The sequence below is a fragment of the Globicephala melas genome, chromosome 19 (genome assembly GCF_963455315.2).
Source record: "Globicephala melas chromosome 19, mGloMel1.2, whole genome shotgun sequence".
Taxonomy (NCBI): domain Eukaryota; kingdom Metazoa; phylum Chordata; class Mammalia; order Artiodactyla; family Delphinidae; genus Globicephala; species Globicephala melas.
Window position 1 is genome coordinate 17,387,042 of NC_083332.1, and position 24,329 is coordinate 17,411,370.

The window sequence follows — 24,329 nt, forward strand, 5'->3', positions numbered from 1 at the left end:
GTGGCACGTGGGCCCAGTAGTTGTGGCTCGTGGGCTTAGCTGCTTCCCAGACGAGGGCTCAAACCCGTGTCCCCTGCATTGGCAGGTGGATTCTTAACCACTGCACCACCAGGGGAATCCTGTGCAGACGTCTTAAGTGGCATCAGTGCTGTCCTGTCCTGAGCCTTGGTCCTCTGATGCTTCCTGGAGGAGGTGACCTTCGTCCTCCCCTGGGGATAGAAGCCTTGCAGATGATATTTCTAACCACCACCCCACATGTCCTTGGGCTGGACAAAGCGGGGGCTGAGTGTGACACCCAGAATCCCTCACTCCAAGGCGACTGGGCCTACAGAGGCTGCACCGCAGCAGAATCCCCCTACCGTGCCTTTTTGTGCTTGGGAGTAAAGGAAATAGCCTCCTCAGATTCAGGGCGGTGAATTCTTCCTGCAGATGAGGAGAAACTGTGCAGAATGCCGGAAAGTCTTACTGTTTTCTGCTGTGATCTTAAAAACGGTTTCTGGTGCTTGTGTTGTGGAGATAACGGGGCCAGGCAGGGACGCCTGGCACTGGGGCGAGACTTCAGCCCCAGAGTGCCCTGTGGACGGTTGGGTGAGCCGGCACACAGCAACCTTTACTTTCAGGGCCCTTAAGGCTTGGGTTCAACTGGGCCACGCCAGTGCTCAGCCAGGCCGGCTTCACTGGAGAACTGCCTTTGCCCTGGTTCAGTTAGATTTTTTCTTCTTTTTTTTTTAACATGATTAAAAAAAGTAAGTCCTGAGGCAACCAGCTAGAGGCCTAGTTTGTCATCTTCCCCAAAGTGAAATTAGGAAAGAAAGCAGGACTCTGGGCCTTGGTGGCCCAACATGCTGATCATCTCTGATAGGCAGGGAGCATGGTCCGGCCGCGGCGCACGGGCCCAGCCGCTCCGCGGCATGTGGGATCTTCCCGGACCGGGGCATGAACCCGTGTCCCCTGCATCGGCAGGCGGACTCTCAACCACTGCGCCACCAGGGAAGCCCTGATGGAGTCTTTCTCCCGGCTCTTTTCAAGACTGAGGGTGCCTACGGGGCAGGGAGGAGGCGAGTGGAGAGCCTGTGGAGTGGGCTTCTGCGGCTGGGGCTGCCTCTTCCTGCCTTTGTGGCTGGGGGTGAGGCAGTGGTGGTGGGAGTTTGGACTGCTGAGGCCTGGGGAGGCTGTTCCCCACGCCCTGTCCTGACCGGGGCCTGCCAGGCTGTGCGACATCCCACGATGACCTGGTGAACAGCCCAGGGAGGGCGGGGTGGAGGAGGCCTCCTTTTCTTTTTGAGATGAACCATTCTGTCTCCTGGTTGGAAGGAAGATGTTTCCCAGCTTTGCTGCAATGCCCAGGTACTGTTCCTAACCCGTAGTTACGGTGTGTCTGCTCTGGGCCAGGCAGTGTTCTAGCCCTGGGACGCTGCCCCCCAGGGCTGTGGGCTTTTAGGGGGAGACTTAAATGAAAAGGAAATTACAAGCGTGATAGCTTACTGAGGATTCACATAGACTGCCCAGGGAATAGAGGGAGGGATTTAGCCTGGTAGGGGGCTGGAGGGATCCCTTCCCTGCTTTCTGAGAAAGGGGCTAGAGGATGAATGTGCAGGAGCCGGTTCCAGGCAGAGGAGTCTCTGTCGGGGGTGAGGGGGTACGTGGTGGAGACAGGCAGGGTGTGGCCTAGAGAGCCTCCTGGCCGCTGGATAGAGTTTTAACTTCATCTGGACGACATCTAGAGGCTACTAAAGGTTTGAAGCCAGGGAAGCCTGGTCTGGTTTGCATTGCCCGAAGAGCCACAGCTGTGATTGGGGAGCAGACAGGGCTGGAGGCCAGAAGAGCCAGGAGAGGATGTCCAGGCTGGAGAGAGTGGGGTCTGGACGGAGAGAGAGAAAGGGGAGGCGTGAGAGGTTGTGGAGGTGGAATTGCCGCCCTTGGTCGTCGGTTGGATGTGGGAGTGATGGACGGATGAGAGGGAGGTGCCCAGGTGTCTGCATTAAGCAGTGGGAGGTGGGGAGGTGTGGCTGGAGATGGGAGCCTGCGGAAGGGTGGGAGTCTCTGTCCTGCTGAGCTGGAGGTGCCTGGGGGGGTCCTGCAGGTGCGACGCAGCTGAGAGGCCTGTGCCGGAGCTGGGGCTTTGGGGGCAGGTGCAGCGGCAAGGCTGGGGGGCAGGGAGGGGAGGGCCTGTCAGAGCTGGAGGAGGGGAAGCAGCCAAGCACGTGCCAGCAGAGGCAGGCGTCGCGGGAGGTCACGGAATGCCTCTGGGTTTGGCACCCTGGGGGTTGTTGGTGAGGCAGTGCTGGCAGAGTGGCAGGGGCTGAAGGGAGAAGAGGGGAGGGGAGAGGGTTAGTGAGAAGATGGGGAGGAGGTTCGTAAAAGCTGCTGTCCCTCCTCTCCGGAGGCAAGGACTGTCAGGGTGTCCTTTCTGGAAACGTGGCTGGGTGGTGGGGGGCAGGCTTGGCTGGACGGGGAGGTGAGTGGTCATGGAGCTTCCAGTAAGAGTGGCAGGTGCACAGAGGCGCTTGGGGGCTGGGATCTGAGCCCATGTGTGTGTGTTGGGGGGCTGAGCCTCACTGACAAGAGGGCACCCCTTCCCTCGTAGGCGGGGAGAGAGGGGAGGATGGGGGTGGGGAAGGCTTGGGAGTTTGGAGAAGAGGTGAGAGTACACCCACCTGCTGGCTTCTGTGTTCTCCAGGAAGTAGGGGATGAGTTCGTTCATGTGACAGGGAGCCCTGGGAGGGCCCCGGGGTGGAGGAAGTTGAGAGGAGCCTGCACGCTCCCCCTGTGACTCCCGGCAGAGCTGGGGTGTGTGGAGGCAGGTGGCAGCTTGCTGTGCCGTCCGCCCAGCTGAGTGCTTTCCCCCTCAGCCCCCGTGTCCTGCACACACAGGCCTGGGCTTTGGTCCATCCCTTGCGGGCGTTCGGCCGAGCCTGTGTGGATCGAAGGGCACAAGTCCTAGGGGGTCTAAAGTGTTGTCTGGAGTGGTGGCTAGAGGGCTGGAGCAGGGCTCTAGACTGAAGAGAGAGGCAGGGGGTCAGAGGCGGTTGTAGCCTGGGCCTGGTTCCCACCTGTGTTGTCACTCTGGTCGTCACCGTCACCACGTCGGAGAATAGAGAGACCCGCTCCCAGCTCACAGATCCTTGGGCTGGTGCGGAGCAGGGCAGGAAGGAAGCGTCAGGGGCCGCTAGGTTATCTGTGAGTGGATTTGGACCACACCCTCCGGGGGGTAGAACTGCTCCCAGCGCCCCGAGGTGGAGCCAGAGCACCTTTATGATGGTAAAGAGCAAACTTAGGCTTCAGGGTCTGCCCCAGAAAAAAGCAGGCATGTTCATCTGGAGACAGGCTCAGTGGATTGGGGCTTTGTCTTTCCTGCATCCCCTGGAAGGTGTCCCTGTGCTGTACGACGCCTTCCTCCCCTCCCAGCGACGAATGGCTGGCTGTCCCACGTGGGCATCATAGCTGCCTCTGGTGCAGGTGGGAGCGCCTTCCCTGCCATCCTCAGACACCTCGTCTGAGGCTGGCTCAGGACCGTCAGGCCTCAGAGGTGGACAGTGGCTGGACGAGGGGTGCGCTGTGGACGGAGGGGCAGGCGCTGATCTGCCATCGTGACACTCCGCTTTGCCGATCTTGAGGGGGCTTTGGTGAAGGCAGGTCACCTTCACAAAGGGAGCAGCATCAGCCATGAGGGATTCACTGAGGACTCCATGCGCTTAAGGACTGGGCCCACTGCCACTTACATGCCGTGAGCTGGAGGTGCTTATTTGAAATGGGTAGAAGTAGAAAAAGAATATTTATTTAGCTTCTCTACGGGAGGCTTCCTTGGGGTTGAGATTGATTGCAAGGACCAGAAACCTAACCAATTCTGGGCAAATTAACATGAGCTTATTGCGAGAACCCCAGTACCCCCCTGGAGTCCAGCTGGCAGGAGGTGCAGCGGAGCCTTGAAAGGATGGCAGGGTCTGTTGTTTGCACCGCTCCATCCCCATTCCCAGCTTGACCCTATCTCACGCAGGGGGCCTGAGTCACTTTCCAAGGCTGCCTGGACAGGTGGGTGTGGTGGGGGGAAATGGGAGAACTCTTCAGCCATCTGGGCAGAGCCCTGGGAGTCAGCACACTTAAGATTGAGGTCCAGCAGCCTTGCCATGTGGATTGTATTCCCATTTAGTGGATGAGGAAACTGAGTCTCAGTGAGGCACCGTGTGTCCGGCTACAGAATCTGGGTTTCTGCCACCCACAGCGGCTTCCCGATCTTGTAACTGGAAACAGCCTGCACTCCTGAGGCTGGCGTTGGGTTGGGATGGGCCATGCTTAGTGTAGCTCATCACTCCCGGGGCTTGGGGGCCCATCCTGCCCCCATCCTCTGCTCAGGCGGCCCATCTGCAGCCCTGGGCTCCTTCCCAGGCTGTGCAGGGTGTGGAGGTTTCCCTGGAGGTGTCTGCCAGCTCCTGCTGGAAGTCGCTGACTTGCTGCTTCGTTTTTCTCCTTTCTGCAGCCGGGTCTTCAAGACAGACATGGAGCTGGAGGTTTTGCGCTACACCAATAAAATTTCCAGCGAGGCCCACCAGGAGGTAAGCTGGGCGCTGGCTCACTGGACCTGCCGTTCTGGGTGGGCTAGGGAAGTAGCATTGCTCTGTGTAGGGCAAGACGGCGGTGTCGAGGTGGACGGTCTTGGGGGGGCGCTGGTCCCCAGCCGGCAGGAAGTGTCACTGCAGACCCAAGATACAGTGCTGGTTGTTTACTGTTCCCCAGCGGGGACAGGGCAGGGAAGGCCTGTCCTCACCTTAAGGTACCCACCCTCAGGGAACTTCCCAGCAAGAAGTCCCGACTTCCAGGACAGTAGAGCTTTCCCTCCTCGCGTTCTGGCAGTCCCAGTTCCTTTGAAAGAATCTGTGGTCCTTAACCAAGATTCAAGCACGTTTATTACTATCACCCAGGTTTTGAAAACACCCTCACCTGGTTCTTTCCCAAACCTTCCCACTTTACCTGAGGAGCAGAAGCAAATAAGGAAGTTTATTTTTTGAAATGGGTCCAGGCCACTGGGATAGCCCAGTACCTGCTTACTGACATTGCAGTGTTGCGTCAGGAGACAGATGGGGGTCATTGGGGGCAACACAATCTCTTCTCCGAGTTCATTTTCTCTGTGATTTATAAGGAAGGAAACCTCTTAGGATAGTTGTCATAGGCTTCTGAGCATTAAGTATTCACCAAACACGTCTTGGCTAAATCTTCACTTGCCTCCCAAGGTGTTTATCGACTTCTGAACAGAAGTGCTCCGGAGTGGTTTAAATAAACTGTATGACTTTGGAGCTTTAAAAAAGTTCTAATTTGTCACATTTCTGCACCACTGTGTGCGTGTATCATTCTTTTTTTTTTTTTTTTAAAGAAGAGATTCTTTTGAAAAAATGCTATACATTATGTATAAGGTGGTGTTACTTATCTCCTTAATACAAATGTCTTTGCTTAATATCCATCCTCCAGGTAATGAAGGCTGTAAAAGTGGGAATGAAAGAATATGAGATGGAAAGGTAAGCTGCTGTGTTTCTCTGGGTAAAGATTAAAATGTAAAAAACAGTAATTTACATTCGCCGAGCAAGTAACAGATGAGGCGCGGCAGCCTGGCACACGGGTTGAGCGGGGATTAGGAGTAGGGCTTCGGCGGCGTGGGCAGAGAGGATTTTTCTTCCGACTGTGGCCACCTCCCCGGCTCCTGGCAGAGTGTTGGATGGTAATGGTCTTTGATTACTTTTCAGAGTCGTTTAGTGCCCCATCATTCCACTCGTGGACTTTGTTGCTGCAATTTGCAGGAAGCTACCAAACAGCTGCTATGGAGACTCTGAAAGCCGCTAGTAAAACAGCTTTTGCCGTTTTTATGTGTAAACACTGCCATTATGTCTGCTGTGCTCGGACGACCGGGTTGCGGGTTGGTTAAGTGGCTCATAAAGCATTCTGGAGAGCTCCATCATCCTGCAGCTCCAGTTAGGCTGCAGGGAGCCTGTTGCCACCCGGGGCCTTCCCACGGCTGCCCTGCTGTGCTGGGTGTGGGCTGGCCAGCTCCTCAGCCCCGCTCCAGGACCCAGGGGTCCGTTAGTGTGCTGCTGCCCACAGCGTGAAGAAGCCCTGGGGTCAGACCCAAACTGCCCCAGTGGCTCCCCTCCCGGCCACCTCCCGGGGCAGGAAGCCCCCATTCCCGACTGTCACCAGTGACTGTGCCGCGTGGGAGTCCCTGTGGGGAGAAGACACCAAAGCTGCCGGTTCTCCCCCTGTGACATAATAGGAAATGTGTATTTGGTCTCTGCCCCCAGTTCCTGGCACGGAGCTTGTAAAACCTTTGAAATTCCCTGATAGAGGAGCATCTGTTGTTCTTTATAATAAGCTCCTTTCCACCGCACTTGAGTTTATGCTAATGAGGGCCTCTCGGAGGCCCCGACCTCCTGGGAGAAGAGAAGGAGTAGAGATGGAGATTGAGTTCTGACCAGTGATTGAATCAATCCTGTATCTAAGGAGGTAATGGCCCTTGCATAAGCCCTAAACCAAAGGGTTTGGAAAGCGTCTAGGTTGGTGAACGCGTGGAGGTGCTGGGAGGCTGGCATCCCTGGAGAGGGTTTGGCAGCTCCACACCCCTCCCCCACACCTTGCCCTCTGCCTCTCTTCCATTTGGCTCCTCCTGAGTTGTATTCTTCCTAATAAAGTGATATCAGTAAGTAAAGCACTCTCCTGAGTTCTGCGAGCCGTTCTAGCAAATTATGAAACCCGAGGCTAGGTTTTGTGGGAACCCCTGATTTAAGGCCGATGGGTCAGAGGTAAAGAGGCCTGGGCTTGTGGTTGGTGCCTGAAGAGGGGGCAGTTTCGTGGGACTGAGCCCTTAGCCTGTGGGGTCCGCACTAACTGTGGCAGTTACTTAGTGTCAGAAGGTGTCCGCAGAGAAGTGGACAATTGCTTAGTGTGGAAAACCTACATATTTGCTACCGGAAGTGTTGTGAGTACGAAAAAGCGTTTTACCTTGTACCCTCCACCCTGAGCTGCCCTTTCCTGCCTGGCCTTGTCAGAGCTTGGTGCCGCTGCCCCTTCCCCACCTTGCAGGGCCCGTGTCTGCCCCAGGTACCCTCAGGGCCCGCTCTGCCTCCACACCTTAGCAGTGCAGAGTGAGGGCGAGGTACAGACAGAGTCGGCAGCGGGCACCTTGGGCGTTTACAATCACCATCACATGGCTTGGGGGTAGGCGGCTTTTCTCAAAGTCTAATAACCCTTAAAGGAGCCCTGAACAGGGAGCCTCTATATTTCTTTCCCCTTACCCTGGGAGGTAAGAGGTTAACATGACCTCGGAGGCCCCGCTGCTGTGCCTGCCCAGGAGGGGGCATGGAACGAATGAGTCATCAAGGACCCAGCTCAGCTCAAGGAGGACGAGGGAAGGGGCAGAGCCCTCTAGCTCTTGCCTCCGTGCTCTGGGATTCCCGGGTCCTTGCCCCCACCCCCAACCTGGGACAGGAGAAGTTCTGCGGGGCTGCCAGGGAGGTGGGCTGGGCAGTGGGTCCCTCAGATTGGCACTGGCCCAGAAACCTGTTCCCAGCTGAATTGGCCCGTAGTGACCCACAGCTGATGCTTCAAATAAAACGACCGAGAAACTGGAGCAGGACTCGCTTGCTCCAGTGTGGAGCCACGCTGACTGCTGCACTGTGCCCGAAACTGCGGGGAGTCCAGCTCTGAAGGTGGCTCCTGGCAGGAGCTTCTCGGTGTCCCAGAGCCAGATCAGCCTGGGTGTGAGTTCTGGGCCAGGGGCTGGTCACTCAGCATACCTCCCCCAGCTCCCTACTTCCCAACCCAAGGTAACAGAGGTCTTTTTTTTTCTTTTAATGACGAATTTCAAATACCCACCACCCGCACGTCAAAGAGTATAATGAACGTCGAAGTCCCCATCAGGGTTTTCTGTTTGGTTTTGTTTTCCTGGAGTATTTAAAACCAAACCCCAGACATGGTGTCATTTTACCTGTAAATACGTCAGTGGGTGTCTCAGCGGATGATGGTATTGTTTTCCTTTTCATGTAACCGCTGTGTCCTTATCACGTCTGAGTAAGTTAACAGTAATCCTTAATGTTGTAAATGTCTAGTTCATGTTGTCTAAAACTATCTTTTTAGAACTGGTTTGTATGAGTTGGGATTCAGGGTCTACACGTTGCGGTTGGCTGTTATTTGGAGGAGACCCTCTTGTTGAGCTGAGCTCCGGGGAGATCTTACTTTTGTCTGCAAATTGCTCAGCCTTCCGCTCCACCCTGCGTCCCAGGTTGGCCCCACCGCTGCCTCCTCTGTGGACCAGGGGCGGCCCTCGGAGAAATGATCCTGAGGCTCTGGGCCAGAAGCAGCCGCCCTGAGGGCGCTGAGTGGCATTAATCCAGCTCAACGTGCCAGGTGTGTGCCCTGTTGTGCACCTACTGTGCGTCATGCCCACCCTGCGGCTCGCCATAGGGGGTACAGGGGGGAAGCAGTGGCTACCCTCACACCCTCAGCCCGGCAGGGGGGCCATCTGATCTCTGGGTCCCTGAGACCTGAGAGCAGGGAGGTTCCTGGGGTGGAGTGTGGGGAGGGGTTTTAAAAGCTGAGGCAGAGATGATGAGGACAAGAGCCAGAGTCTGTTCCCGAAGGGCAGGTAGGAGGGGTGACCCTGGGAGGCAGATGGTGTCACCCCCTGGAGACAGTGGGAAGATGGTCCTCCCGGGACATTGAGGTGTCCCTGGCCAGATTTGAGGAGGGCATCACCCACTGCCAGTGCCAGCCTGAGCCCGGGGCGTCTGTAGTGGTGAGGGGGCCGACGTCACTTTCTCTGTCCCCGCAGGCATGTCACTGCCCAGGTAGCCTGGGATGCTGTTTTGTGGCCTGTGTCCTTGGAGCCTGGGAACTTTCTCTCGGAGGCCCCATCTCGTTAATCTGCAGTGTCTGCCCCACAGTTGGTATCAGGAAGTACGTGTGGGCGGATTAGATGGATGGGCAGGAGAGAGAAGAAAATGTCCTGAGCTACTATTTCCTGTCTTCTCTCCCGCTGTGAACTTCAGCATTCTTCTCTTAACCAAGTAGGAGTATGAGATCATGTCTAAAGCAGGTGGGGGCTCCCCAGGAGGTGTGGCCTCCTTAACACAGGCTGGACCGATGCCCAGGAAGGTCCAGGGCAGCGACTCCCGGGCAGGCCACCGACCCCTGGCTTAGAAGAGCATCCCTAGAACCTTCCGGACGTTCTGCTGAGAGCATGGCCAGCTCCAGCCCCACGGAGGGACACAGGGCAGGAAGGGCAGGGACTCCTGGGGGTGGGGGTGGGGGGGAGATTGGGGTTGATTTTCTGGGAGGCGGGCATACCACCGGCACAACGGCGCTCAGACTCAGACAAGGGCCGCTGGCCAGGAGACCCAGTTGTAAGCCTCATCTTTTTGTTTTATCATCAAAGGTTTGTCATAAAATCTGGAAGGCATGTTAGAAACAAGGAAGCCCGCTGGTGGTATTTATTAAGACTCCTCCTCTGTGCTGTGCCTGCGAGCAGGGTTCCAGGGAACATGAAAATCAGTTTCTGCAATTGAGGTGTGGTGAATTGTGTTAAACCAATAAGACGTTAATGTTTGGGTAAATCGGATGCTAATGGCATCTGACTGCAGGCCCAACCAGGCGATGCATCTTACCTCCTCATGTTACTTAATGTTCGTGGCGTCACCGGCTTACAGCCGGCTGGCATGGGGCTGGCAGCTGAATCAATTACCGGCAAACACTAATTTAGAGCATGCTCAATTGGCTGTGTAAGCAGGTCCCAGTTCACATTTGCCACAAGGAGATTAATAACTTGATGTTTTTGACAGTCTGGGACCTTACCTGAAATGACGCTCTCCTTCTCTCCAAGCTGTGAACGGGGCATTTCGGGCCCTTTCCCGGCAGCTCCCGTGGGGAGTGTGGGAGTCAGTTAACAGGCAGAGGGGTCTGTGAGGTATACTAGGGGACAGCATGGCGTTGTCCTCCTCCCCCGGCTGGCGTCCTTCTTGGAAGACAACCGGACCGCATCTGGAGACCCCTGTCAAGGCCTGGGTTTCCCTGTGCTCCATCACAGGCATCAGCCCACAATAAGAGTCTCCTGTTTTCTTTGTCTTTTTTTTTTTTAACATCTTTATTGGAGTATAATTGCTTTACATGGTGTGTTAGTTTCTGCTTTATAACAAAGTGAATCAGTTATACATAAACATATGTTCCCATATCTCGTCCCTCTTGCGTCTCCCTCCCTCCCACCCTCCCTATCCCACCCTCTAGGTGGTCACAAAGCACCGAGCTGATCTCCCTGTGCTATGCGGCTACTTCCCACTAGCTATGGATTTTACATTTGGTAGTGTGTATATGTCCATGCCACTCTCTCACTTCTTTCAGTCATTTGTTAATGCTGAACTGCACGGCTGGGCTACTCCGTGCTCAGAGTCGCCTTGCTTTTTTCTCCCCTTTGGCCGGAAGGAGCGAGTCAGGAATCTGTGTGTTCAGTGTGGCCACTGGGCCCGGATTGGGGGCGGGGAGACAGGGCCAGGCCTGAGGGTCTTCTCCCCAGGGCTGCAGGGTGGGGGTCTCCCCCCTATAGATAAGCCCCCACTACTCACACCACATACCACACACACACACACACACACACACACACACACACTCCCCACCACTCATACCACACACCACACACACACACACACACCACACACACTCCCCACCACCCATACCATACACTCACACACACACACACACATTCCCCAAAACAAACACACAAACACAAACACTCCCCACCACCCACTCATACCACACACCACACACACACATACACTCCAAACCACACACACACACACACACACACACACTCCCACCACTCCCACCACATACCACACACACACATGTCCCGCATCACATGCACATGCCACACACTCGCACACAGATTCCATCCAAGCCACGTGGTGCTGGATCGGTGGCTTGATCGGTGGTTGATTTTTCAGATTATCCACCCAGGGAGCAGGCTGCAAAAATCCTTGCTGTGTTCTTGTTAAAAAAGGCCTGTCGTTTTGTTTTTCCTGAGGATTAGAAGATTTAACTGTAGTGAGGGTAATTGGAAGGTGGGAGAGTTTACAGGAAACCCTGCACCCCTACTAAGCCGTGGTGATTGTGTCTGCAGCGAGCGTAGGCGGGTGTGTCGGACCTTTTCTGTCTCTCCCGCCCAGGCCTCCGCAGCACAGCTACCCCTGAGCCCACCCCTCACCCTTGGCATTGCCACCCCACCCGCTTCTCGTCTGGACCAGCTTCTCTGTCAGATCTGCAGGAGCTGCATCTCCTGCTCTCAGGTTAGCATCCTCTTCTTTCTCTGCCCATCCCTCCTGGTGCACTGTAACCCCTGCGGGGCCGTCTCTTAGACGCCTGGGCCTGCGTGGCCCTCCTCTCACTCTGGGTCTCTCTCTGCCTGGCCTGCTGGGTGTGGTGGTCAGACATGCCCTGTGTACCTCTGAGCACCCCCATGGGTCATGCTGGGATCCAGGTGTCGTTGGTGATGCACAGCACCAGGAGGCCCTCATTACTTCCCGCTTTCCGGAGGTCCTGGAGACGTTCCCTGGAGAGGTCCAGCGTAATCTGGTTCCAACCTAGGCAAGCCTGGGCCTCAGGGAGGCTGCCCTCAGTTATCTACCTCAGGCAGGTGCTAGATTTTGCCTGGGGCCTTTGCGGCAGCTCTGGGTCCAGGCAACCACTGAGACCAGAGCCCCTGGGTAAGAACAGCTGTGATGGGCCCTCCGCCGTGGGCCTGTCACTGTCTGGGCAGTGAGTGCCCTGCACCCTCCACAGCAGACACGGCACTCACTCTCGCTGGCCACGTTGAGAGATTAGGCTGCGCCTGGCCTGCTGAGACCCCCAGGTCTGGGTGCGGCCCAGCCGGCTCTTTGCCTGCGCTGCGCGGCTGCTGCGGCTTTCCTGCCAGCCCACCACGAAAGGGTCAGGAAACCCCCATCTGTTTGGTGCACCCCTCAGGAAGGCAGCCCATGAGTCCTGCACCCCGCCGCACCTCGGTGTATTTGAGCTGAGCCCTTTCTGACAGAAGAGTCAGGGCCGTCTTGGATGGAGAATTCCTGGGCTTTTGAGCAGGCTTTACCTCATCCTGGGCCCCCGGATACCAGGCAGGGCGGATCCTGTGTGCCCACCCAGCCTGCTCTGTCTGCAGACCTGACATCAGAGAGGAGAACCAAGAGATTCTGCAGAGCCCGGTGTCTGGGAGTATAGCTGGGTCTTAGGGGTCGTGGGGATCTGTGGCTTAAAGCCCGGATAGCTCATTTTGCTTAAAAAGTAACTGAGGGGCTTCCCTGGTGGCGCAGTGGTTGGGAGTCCGCCTGCCGATGCAGGGGACTCAGGTTCGTGCCCCGGTCCGGGAAGATCCCACATGCCGCAGAGCGGCTGGGCCCATGAGCCATGGCCGCTGAGCCTGTGCGTCCGGAGCCTGTCCTCCGCAATGGGAGAGGCCACAACAGTGAGAGGCCTGCGTACCGAAAAAAAAAGAAAAAAAAAAAAAGTAACTGAGAAATGGGCACATTTAGGACATAAACTAGCGTGATATCCAGCCAGAAAGCTGGGCAAAGAACCAGAGGGAAGGACTTCCTGCCAATGTGCACCCTGGTTGATGCAACCCTAATTAGAGCTTTTGGGGGGCAAAGCCAACAGAAATAGACCTTTTCTTTTCAGATGCCGGGGGAATTGCCCCTGGAGAACCCATTAGGTAACAGTGGCGCCAGCAGGCATCTTCATGGATTTGCCTCTAGTGTTTCACCATTGAAAGTGGTGCTGTTGATTTTCGATAAATATTTATCGTAAGTTTAAGGAAGTAGTGTCTTCTTCCTGGCTTACTAGGAGATTTTATCAGGAAAGGATGTTGAATTTTATCAGCCTTGTGTGTCTGTGTTTTAAGCAATTAATAAACTTTTGACTTTAGAACAGGTTTAGATCACAGAAAAGGTACAGGAATATTACAGACAGTTCTCTTTTTCCCCTGTTGTTAATGTGATTGTGATCCATTGTCACCACTCATGAACAGTGTTTTTTTTGTTTTTGTTTTGTTTTTTTGTGTCTGTGTTGGGTCTTTGTTGCTGTGTGCGGGCTTCCTCTAGTTGCGATGAGTAGGGGCTGCTCTTCGTTGCGGTGCGCGGGCTTCTCATTGCGGTGGCTTCTCCTGTTGCAGAGCACAGGCTCTAGGTGTGTGGGCTTCAGTAGTTGCAGCACACAGGCTTAGTAGTTGCGGTGCGCTGGCTCTAGGGTGCGCGGGCTTCAGTAGTTGCGGCACATGGGCTTAGTTGCTCTGCGGCATGTGGGATCTTCCCGGACCAGGGATCAAACCCATGATCCCTGCATTGGCAGGCAGACTCCCAACCACTGCACCACCAGGGAAGTCCATGAACCGTGTTGATATGTTATTATTATCAAAAGTCCATACTTTATTCCACTTTCCTTAGCTTTTACCTAATAACCTTTTTCTGTTCCAGGATCCCACCCAGGATCCCACATTACATTTCGGCTGCCCTGGGCTGTGGCCAGTTCTCTGACTTTCCTTGTTTTCAGTGACCTTAACAGTTTTGAGGGGTACAGGTCAGGTATTTTGTAGACCGTCCCTCGGTTTTAGTTTTTCTGATGTTTTTGTCATGGTTAGATTGGAGATATGTGTCATTGGGAGGAGGACCCCAGAGGTAAAGTGCCACTTGGATATCTCATTGTTTCAAGGGTACAGGTTAGTGAACTGACTTATCATTGATGTTGACCTTGATCACCTAACTGAGCTGGTATTTGTCAAGTTTCTCCATTGTAAACGTACTTGTTTTCCCCCTTTCCATACTGTATTTTTCAGAAGGCAGAATACACAGCCCACACTTAAGGAGTGGGGAGTTATACTCTGTCTCCTTGAGCGGGGAATTATCTACATACACTATTTGTAATTCTTCTGTACGGAAGGTTTGTCTCTTGTCTCCTGTTTATTTATTCAATCGTTTATTTACTTATATCTGTATGGACTCATAGATATATATTTTCTACTTTGGGTTATACACCAATATTATCAATACATTATTTTGTTGCTTAAATTGTTCCAGCTTGGCCACTGGGGCCTCTTTCACACAGGCTCCTGTGTCCCTCTGACACACGGCATAATTTTGCTTTTTGAACACTTTCTTAGTTTCTGGCACTGCAGGGTGCTCCAGGCTCATCTTGTATATCCCTTGCTCCAGCCCTTGAATCAGCCATTTCTCCGAGGAGCTCTCGTTCCTTTTATTGGATCATGGTATCAGATACCGAGATTGGGCACTGGGTGTTCCTTAGATTAATTTTATGACTAGACTTCCTGGTGCAGAGCCAGCCGGGCGTCCCCGGCACACCCTACTTTGTTGTGGTGGATTACTACTTCAATAAGCTGCAGGATTGAAATGGGGAGGCAGTCCACTTTAGAGGTTAGGGAACGGTCTCTAGAGACTGGTGTCCTGGGTTTGGGTCCCAGTTGCGCCACTTACTGTGCCTCAGTTTCCTCATCTGGAAGAAAGGATAATAATAGCACTTCATAGGATAGTTGGGAGGATTTGGTGAATTAATATATGTATAGTATATAGAACAGTATATCTAGTAAGCATCATAATGATTGTTTTATGTATTTATTTAACATCTTTATTGGAGTATACTTGCTTTACAATGGTGTGTTAGTTTCTGCTTTATAACAAAGTGAATCAGCTATACATATACATATATCCCCATATCTCCTCCCTCTTGCATCTCCCTCCCACCCTCCCTATCGCACCCCTCTAGGTGGTCACAAAGCACTGAGCTGATCTCCCTGTGCTATACAGCTGCTTTCCATGAGCTATCTATTTTACATTTGATAGTGCGTATATGTCCATGCCACTCTCTCACTTCGTCCCAGCTTACCCTTCCCCCTCCCCGTGTCCTCAAGTCCATTCTCTACATCTGCGTCTTTATTCCTGTCCTGCCCCTAGGTTCTTCAGAAACATTTTTTTTTTAGATTCCATATATATATACATGTGTTAGCATACGGTATTTGTTTTTCTCTTTCTGACTTACTTCACTCTGTATGACAGTCTCTAGGTCCATCCACCTCACTACAAATAACTCAATTTCGTTTCTTTTTATGGCTGAGTACTATTCCATTGTATATATGTGCCACATCTTCTTTATCCATTCATCTGTCGATGGACACTTAGGGTGCTTCCATGTCCTGGCTATTGTAAATAGAGCTGCAATGAACATTTTGGTACATGACTCTTTTTTAATTATGATTTTCTCAGGGTATGTGCCTAGTAGTGGGATTGCTGGGTCATATGGTAGTTCTATTTTTAGTCTTTTAAGGAACCTCCATACTGTTCTCCATAGTGGCTGTATCAATTTACATTCCCACCAACAGTGCAAGAGGGTTCCCTTTTCTCTACACCCTCTCCAGCATTTATTGTTTGTAGATTTTTTTGATGATGGCCATTCTGACTGGTGTGAGGTGATACCTCATTGTAGTTTTGATTTGCATTTCTCTAATGATTAATGATGTTGAGCATCCTTTCATGGGTTTGTTGGCAATCTGTATATCTTCTTTGGAGAAATGTCTATTTAGGTCTTCTGCCTGGTTTTGAATTGGGTTGTTTTTTTTTTTTGATATTGAGCTGCATGAGCTGCTTGTAAATTTTGGAGATTAATTCTTTGTCAGTTGCTTCACTTGCAAATATTTTCTCCCATTCTGAAGGTTGTCTTTTCGTCTTGTTTATGGTTTCCTTTGCTGTGCAAAAGCTTTTAAGTTTCATTAGGTCCCATTTGTTTATTTTTGTTTTTATTTCCATTTCTCTAGGAGGTGGGTCAAAAAGGATCTTGCTTAGATTTATGTCATAGAGTGTTCTGCCTATGTTTTCCTCTAAGAGTTTTATAGTGTCTGGCCTTACATATAAGTCTTTAATCCATTTTGAGTTTATTTTTGTGTATGGTGTTAGGAAGTGTTCTAATTTCATTCTTTTACATGTAGCTGTCCAGTTTTCCCAGCATCACTTGTTGAAGAGGCTGTCTTTTCTCCATTGTATATTCTTGCCTCCTTTATCAAAAATAAGGTGACCATATGTGCATGGGTTTATCTCTGGGCTTTCTATCCTGTACCATTGATCTATATTTCTGTTTTTGTGCCAGTACCATACTGTCTTGATTACTGTAGCTTTGTAGTATAGTCTGAAGTCCAGGAGCCTGATTCCTCCAGCTCCAGTTTTTTTTTTTTTGCGGTACGCAGGCCTCTCACTGTTGTGGCCTCTCCTGCTGCAGAGCACAGGCTCCGAACGCGCAGGCTCAGTGGCCACGGCTCACGGGCCCAGCCGCTCCGCTGCTTGTGGGATCCTCCCGGACCGGGGCACGAACCCATGTCCCCTGCATTGGCAGGCGGACTCTCAACCACTGAGCCACCAGGAAAGCCCTCTAGCTCCGTTTTTCATTCTCAAGATTGCTTTGGCTTTTCGGGGTCTTTTGTGTTTCCATACAAATTGTGAAGTTTTTTGTTCTAGTTCTGTGAAAAATGCCATTGGTAGTTTGATAGGGATTGCATTGAATCTGTAGATTGCTTTGGGTAGTATAGTCATTTTCACAATGTTGATTCCTCTGACCCAAGAACATGATATATCTCTCCATCTGTTTGTATCATCTTTAATTTCTTTCATCAGTGTCTTATAGATTTCTGCATACAGGTGTTTTGTCTCCTTAGGTAGGTTTATTCCTAGGTATTTTATTCTTTTTGTTGCAGTGGTAAACGGGAGTGTTTCCTTAATTTCTCTTTCAGATTTTTCATCATTAGTGTATAGGACGTAATGATTGTTTTGATGTTATTTTACTGGCATTGTATATAGGTTCAAAATAGGGGATTGAGGTAGACTTTTTTTTTTTTTAACTTCTTAGTCATATTTTAAGATGAGAGTTTCTGAGATCACGATCTGGGAAGCTCTCCACGTTTTTCCATTTTTTGGAACAATTTAGAAAGCATAGGGGCTGTCTGTTCCTTGAAGGTATAAAGAAGTCTTTTGAAGTTGTCAGAACCTACTGTTACTTTGGGGAGAATTTCTTTGATACCTTTTCAAGTTTTTCCTGGAAAATTTTTGTTTTCATCAAGAATTTTAAACTTCTTAGAACCGAGTTATCAATTTTACTCTCTTAATTTAAAAAAATATGTGCTCTAGGGAATTCCCTGGCGGTCCAGTGGTTAGGACCCAGTGCTTTCACTTCCCCAGGCCCAGGTTTGACCTGTGGTCAGGGAACGAAGGTCCTGCAAGCCACATAGCGCAGCTCCCCACCCCGCTAAGAAATTCTCTATAACTGTAGTTGTATTTCCTTTCTCATTCCTAACATTATGTGTTTGTGTTCTTTTTCTATTGATTAGCATTTCCAGAATTATACCAGTTTTATTGGTATTTTCATAAAATCAGTTATTAAATGTATTTATTGGTTCTGCTTGTCTAACTGATGGATTCCCAGTTTTATTATTGATTTCTTTCTCCCCCCTTCCTGACCTTGTTTTGAACATCCATCTTTTAACTTGTTTAGTTGAATCTTCGTTTTTTATTTTTTCCTCTTCAGTAGTAAGTGAATTTTAGCTAATATATTTTTTAATGCTGCTTTGACCATATCCTAAGAGGTTTTGATTGATTTGTTTTTCAACCCAAGAAACGAACTAAGAGCATTTCTTTTGATTTCTAGGTAGATGTGTGGTTTGTTAACTTTTTATTGTTAGTTTCTGGTTTTATCACTTTTATAGTGAGAGGTTATAGTCTATGTAAATTTTGAGATATTTCTTTGTGGCCTGTTTAGACATATTCCTTGTCAGTCTTTTATGGAATACTGGAAAATGTTTATTTTTTAATAAACAAAAGTAGAGTGTACTTTGGTGTACATGAAATCAGATTTCTTACCGTATTCCAGTCCTCTGCCTCCTTCCTTATTTTTGTATATTTAAGATTAAGAGAGGTGTTTTGATGAATTTCTCTTTGTGATTCTTAGTAGCTTTTGTTTTATTCATTTCCATCCCAAGTTGTTTGACGTATAAAGGTTGATGATTAAGACTTTATTGTGACATTTTACCTTTTTACAGCTTTTAAGAACCATTTTGACCTAATTAATCCTTTTTATCTTGAATCTGACTTTAACTGATACTGGTTTTGCTATTAAATGTTTACTTTTGTTGCATTTGCCTGATGTATCTTTGCTTACTCCTTTATTTTGAATTTTGTTCATTGGTTGCAGTTTACTTGTTCCAAATTGAGCCCCTCCCAGTGTCAGGAGGGCCATTCGCGTCTGTGGTGATGACCAGTGTGTTTGGTTTTTCATCCAGAGGCTCCTTTGGTGCTTTCTGGTTTTTGTTCTGGCTTTGAAAGAAAATTTTTTTTCTTGTTGGAAAGTTGGTGTTAAGAAGTTAATCATTTTAATAACAGTTATTTAGATGTCACTGTCTTACTGAATCCAGTGTGGACCCCTATTTTGTACTGCGTTTTCCCTTTCCTCTAAAACATTTAATTTGACCCCGCACATTGGAGAGTCCTTGTGTTGCCTCCTACGTGAAGGAGGGCTTTACTGGGTATTGAATCTCTGTTCTATGAAAACGTTCCCTCCATTGTTGCTGGAGATCTTAGGCCAATCATATTCTTTCTCTTTTGTAGGGAGCTTCTAATTTTCTTGCCTGATGTTTTTAGGACTTGAGCACAGTAGTATTTCCCGAGGATCTCTCTCGGTTCTGTGCTTCAGCCCTGCTTTGGGAGTCATGGATCCCACTAGCCTCACCAGCTGGGTGGGAGGCCCTGGAGGTGGCTCCTTGAGAAGGGCCTCGTGTTAGCCGACAGCTCTTCAGCCAGGCAGCGCGGGTGGGTGCGGAGGGCAGCACAACTCAAGTGGCAAGACTCAGATAAGGTGTATTCTGACCTAAGCCAGTGCAAGGTAGAGCAGAGAAGCAGTCACACCTAGACACAGAGCAGACGAGGTGGAGGAGGACGCAACCTGTTGACTGATCCAGGTGACAGTTCCGGTGATGCCAGCAACAGCGCTGTGGAGTCAGGAACAGCTGGGCCACCAGCCAGGACAGGCCAGAGGCAGTGGCCGCGTGCACACTCAAGTGAGAATGTCACACGCTCTGTATTTCCTGTCTCTTGTCCCGCTGGTCACTCCCCAGGGACAGGCATTTATCCCCTTGGGTCATGTTTTCTGAGACCTGTAATTATATATCACGTCACCCTGGACAGATTTCACTGCCTGGTCTCTCTGTGACTTCCTTCTTGGTTACAGGAGCTAACATGGTGACCCATTGGGTGCCAGCAGCTGTGTAGACAGGCCTGGGGTTGTCCCTGCCTCGGGGCTCTCCTCTTTTCTCTCATAATCCTCACTTCTGCGTCGATGGAAAGTTCGCAAGCTTGTCTTCTCATTCACTTCCTGTGACCCCCTTCCGGAAGCTCTGCTCCTCCCTTATTACGCTCATTTATAACTTGGCCACCGCGTCTGTGGTCTTAGAGAGCCCCTTCCATCGTGGCCCCTTCTCCGTCCATGACTGTTGGCTCTTGCCCTTCAGATGTGCTGACCCTGTGGAGCCCATAAAAACGTGGGCCAGAGACTCTAAGTTGCCTTTGGTTTCCCGAAGGGGGACGTGCTCTGGCTCCTTCTGCACAGCTGAACGAGAGCTGTCTGATTGACCCTGAGATGCAGGGTGCCACTGAAATGGCTCAGGCCCAGAAGAAAAGGAGAGGAAGGTTTGGGTTGCCTGTGGATTCACTGTCAAGTTGAGCCACCCACAGGAGCTCAAAAGGAGGAGGGCGTGAGCCACACCGGGGGTGCAGCAGGCCTTCGCGCTCTGGCAGTGGGAGGCATCTCCCCTGCACTGGCTGCGGCTGGAGCGGGCTTTGGCCATACCCCATTAGCTGGCCTGCCTTCCCCCGGGGGCCCTGGTGAGAATGGGCTGCAGAGCCTGTGGCTTTCCAGAAGCCTCTGTCAGGTTAGGGTCTTGCGGGGAGTGGAATCTCTGGTGTCCCTACTTCTTACTCCCCAGGAGGAATTTTCTAGCAAGACAAAGTCCAGAGGTTGTAAACTGGTGGGTAGCCTTTGGGCTAGACCCAGGGCGTAAGCAGTGTTAGTTTGACCCACACGGTGGAATTTTTGGGCTTGTTTTGGTTGTTCTAAGTCAACAGTTAAAAATCAGGAGACTTCTCTGGGTTTCCCTAGATATTGAAATTGATAGTATCCTTGGGCTGAAACTCCCATAGAGCAGCAGCCCAGTCGGGCAGAGTAGCCTTTGGGGCACATGCTGCAGGCCCCACCCCTCCCTGATGCCTCCCCCAGCACTGAGGCGGACCCTTTCCACCACCTTTTCTCATGGCTCTCATGACATTGGTTCTTTCGTAGTTGAGAAAGATTTCTCATACCAGTGTCTCTATCAAAAGAAGGAAAGAGGAAAACTAGTCAAAAGGGTCATGTATTTCAAGAAACATGGGAGTGCTGTGGGGAAGATGAAAGGACTCTTTCTCATATTTTGTGTGTAAATCTCTGGTCAGCTTCAGTCCTTTACAAGTTACCTGCCAGGTGCCCCTAGGCCTCTGAGCTGGTACTGGCCCTCACCCCGACCCTGGAGTGGCCTTTCTGCTTTTCCGTACAGGAGGAGCCCCATGGCAGATAGGAACGGGTGAGGATGTGGTGCGTGGACCAGGGGCCCATCTCGGAGGGCAATCTGCCCTGTGTGGGTCCGATGGTCAGAAAGCATTGCTCTGGGTCTCAGGAGCGTCTGGTGAGGAATTATCCTGTAGGAGCTGTTATTTCGGTTTGGCCCCAGAACAAGCAGACAGTTGTGATTTTGCTGCAAGGTTTGCTGCTGGTTTTTAGAAAATTCTCTTCCAGACCTATTACATTCTGGTGCATAAAGATGCTCCCTGTGGGAGCAATTATTCTGGGCTGGGAGTTTTTCCCTCCTAGCTCTGAATTCTGTAGATGTCACGAAGGGTTTAGTCCAGGAACTCTGAAAGCCCATTCCCGTATCTGCTAGCAGGCACGTATGCTTTTAAAACCCGGAGGTTATTGATGGTGGAACCACAGAGAGGGTTTCCCACTTAGAGGTTTCAACAACAGGGGCTGCTCTGAAGCCACAGTTGTGTCCCACACGAGCCCCCCCCGCCAGGCCAGGCCGGCCTCTGTGCCCTGGACCGGGACTCTGGCGTGGAGGGTGGGCCGTGTGGGCCTTTGAGCTTCTACGGTTGTCAAAGGGGCTGCCACGGTCCTGGCTGCGGCCTCCTCCTCCCACAGCGGCCCCAGAACAGGGTGAGGAGGGGTACAGGGTCAGGTGGACGGTCAGGAGATGGGCTCCTGCAGCTCCCGTGGAGCCGGGACTCTCCGCACACTGTGCTTGAGGCTCAGAAGAGACAAGGATGTCCAGGAACCAGGCTGCTTCTGCCTGGCTGCGGGCCGTGTCCGGTGTTGGTGACAGGCCTCGGGCCAGGGGTCTGGGCTAGCATGTCGTCACTGTGGAGTGTCCTGGGTTCCTTCAGGCCCCAGTACTGCCATGACCCAAGTCCCTTCCTGTTCCATTCTTCTCTGAGCAGAATAAGACGACGGCCCCTGCCCATGGGTGCAGCCCTGGCCACAAAGGCTGGCATCTCCCGGCCAGCACCTGCGGGAACCTGGTGTGGTTACTGCTGCTTACAGACCCAGCCGGCTGCGTTTATGTTAATTCCACTGTTCCGTTAGAAAACCCAGTTCTGCGGCAGCCACGTCTCCTTATCCCCTTCTGCTCCAGCATCATGCAGCTGTGCCTTCCCCCAGGGCCATCCTCCATGAACGTGCCACACCCCCGCCAGCCAGGTGGCCTGCACTTGTGACAGCACTTTGGGTCCCCTCGCTTGTGGGTGCGGTCCCCTACCTTCTGTGTCTGGGCCTGAGGTGGGGCTGTTCTCATATCCTGACCTTGAGGAGTGGCACTGTGGCCTGCCCGGCGGCTCTCCTGGGTGTCCTGGCAAGGGCCAGGTGCTCTATAGCCATCCCTCCAGCCTGGGGTGACTGGGGCTTGTTGGTGGAGAGCTATGCCCGTCTAGCCCCTCGCACAGTAGACGCCTGGTGGCTGTTAGGGTCAGTGCCTGGCTGGGCTTGTTTTTGCTGTGTTTGGGGGTTTTTTTGTTTAACATTTATTTATTTTTAAAATTTTTGGCTGCGTCAGGTCTTAGTTGCAACACACGGGATTTTCATTGTGGCCCGCGGGCTTCTCTCTAGTTGTGGTGCGTGCATGTGGGCTCCGTAGTTGTGGCGTGTGGGCTTAGTTGCCCTGCAGCATGTGGGATCTTAGTTCCCCGACCAGGGATCGAACCCATGTCCCCTGCATTGGAAGGCGGATTCTTTACTACTGGACCACCAGGGAAGCCCCTGTTTTTGCTGTTTCACTTTATCTTGCTGCTCATCCCAGCAAGAGAAGTGGGATTTGACTGCTCGACCTGGAACTGGGCTGGTGGCTCTGGAGATGGGCACCCTGGGTTGGGGAGGCTGGCATTGGCTGGGCCCTGCCCCCTTGGGTGGTGAGTAGCCCTTTTGTGGGGTAGGGATTCCTTGGGAGAGAGGTACCAGCTGCAGAACTGGGGAAAGAGGGTCCTCCTGGGGCACCTCATTTGCAAATGGGGTACCGTGTTGGTCCCACTAGCCACAGCCAGGTGGCGCGTGTCCCTGGGGCCCTGGGTGACATTCTGCTGAGGGGTAGGAAGGGCTTGACGGAGGCATGGGCAGCTGGTGCTGGCTGCAGCCGGACGAGTCCCTGTCCCGCAGGTGAAAAGACACAGGAAGGAGTGTGCAGGTGCCTGCGTGAGTCTGGGGTCCGGCTGCCAGCACAGCCCATCCAATGAGTGTGGTCGGTGCCTTTCTCCCCAGCGTGGGGTTACTCAGAATAGGCTCGACGCAGCCCATATATTTTCGGCATGAGCTGGAGTCTTTGAATCATTTATCTTGCCAGCTCTTCTTGAAACTGGAGAAAGGTAAAAATTCGTCTAGGTGCTGAGAAAGGAGCCTGGAAGGAAAAAGTGCCTGGTGGCTGCCGTGATGGGTGGCGTGCTTGCAGATGGTGCTGGTGGCTCAGAGATCAAACAGCTGAGAAATGGTTTCCCAGGAAGAACTCAGAGAATTCTAAGTAGGTAATGAGTAGTGACTTTCTTTTGATTTACGGCAAGACTCGGCAATCAATCTATAATGCTTTGAAGAGGAAGGAGATGAATCTCCGAGAGGCTGCAGCCTGGATGGTTCCGACGGGCAGCCCTTCCTTGGGGTGGGAGTGGGGGTGGGCGCCAGAACTTCAGCCGGGGGCAGGCTGGGGGTAGGGCTCTGCATCTCTCTTCGGCCATGAAGACACAGGCCCCTCCTGGCAGGCAGCAAAGCTGTGGCTGGAGCCAGCCTGGGGGAGTGGCTGCTCACGTCCTCTCTCTGGCCTCTGAGGTCTTGGCTTTGACCCTGGCAGGACTCTGGTTCAGCTTTTAGGTTATGGGCGATTCAGGCTCTGGTGCTTTGTGATCACAGCCTCCCTGAGAGCGTCTGGAGGCCTCTCATCCTTCTGGCCTGAAGGTGTCTGTATTAGTTTGCTGGGGCTGCCATAATAAAAGATCACAGACTGGGGGCTTCAGCGATAGAAGTTTATAGTCATGCAGTGTTGAAGCTGGAAGAGACCAAAATCAAGGTGGGGGCAGGTTTGGTTTCTCCTGAGGCCTCTCTCCTTGGCTTGCAGATGGCCACCCTCTTGCTGTATCCTCACATGGTCTTTCCTCAGTGGGTGCACATTCCTGGTGTGTCTGTGTCCTAATCTCCTCCTCCTATAAGGATGTCAGTCAGATTGGATGAAGGTGCCCATAATGGCTTCAGTTTAATTTAATCACCCCTTTAAAGGCCCTGTCTCCATACCGTCACATTCTAAGGCACTGGGGTTAGGGCTTCAACATAGGAATTTGGGGGGCACACAACTCAGCCCATGGGAGTTCACCACTGACATTCCAGAGGGGAAGATAGACAAGCAGGAGAGTTATCAATACATGTGGTGATAAGTTGGAGTCCAGGAGAGAACAGGGAGTGACGGCCCAGCGTGACCCTCGCACCGAGGCCGAGAGGGGCTGAGGAGCCAGCCCGGCACTGACCCACCTGGCGAGGGGCACAGGGACCGGGGCCCGGTGGGTAAGAGAGGAGCGGGTGGCAGGCCAGGTCTCAGTGAGGCGCCCCTCGGAGATGTCTGTGATTGGCGTGACTTAACCTGCTGAGGCTGTGGCTTTAGGTGGCAAGTGGACAGAGGCGGCCACAGGCGGGCAGTGAGGAGGTGGCAGGGCCGT

At 52.1% G+C, this 24,329-nt stretch overlaps 1 protein-coding gene across 2 annotated transcripts in view; it reads left to right on the forward strand.

Moving 5' to 3' along the window:
* PEPD (peptidase D) overlaps positions 1 to 24,329 on the forward strand; it is a 114,434-nt gene that overhangs the window by 40,026 nt on the left and 50,079 nt on the right. For both annotated transcript variants that reach the window (XM_030874442.2, XM_060289343.1), the window contains exons 8-9: positions 4,478 to 4,553; positions 5,464 to 5,510. In XM_030874442.2, coding sequence (XP_030730302.1) covers positions 4,478 to 4,553; positions 5,464 to 5,510 — 123 coding nt within the window. The remainder of the gene's footprint in view (positions 1 to 4,477; positions 4,554 to 5,463; positions 5,511 to 24,329) is intronic.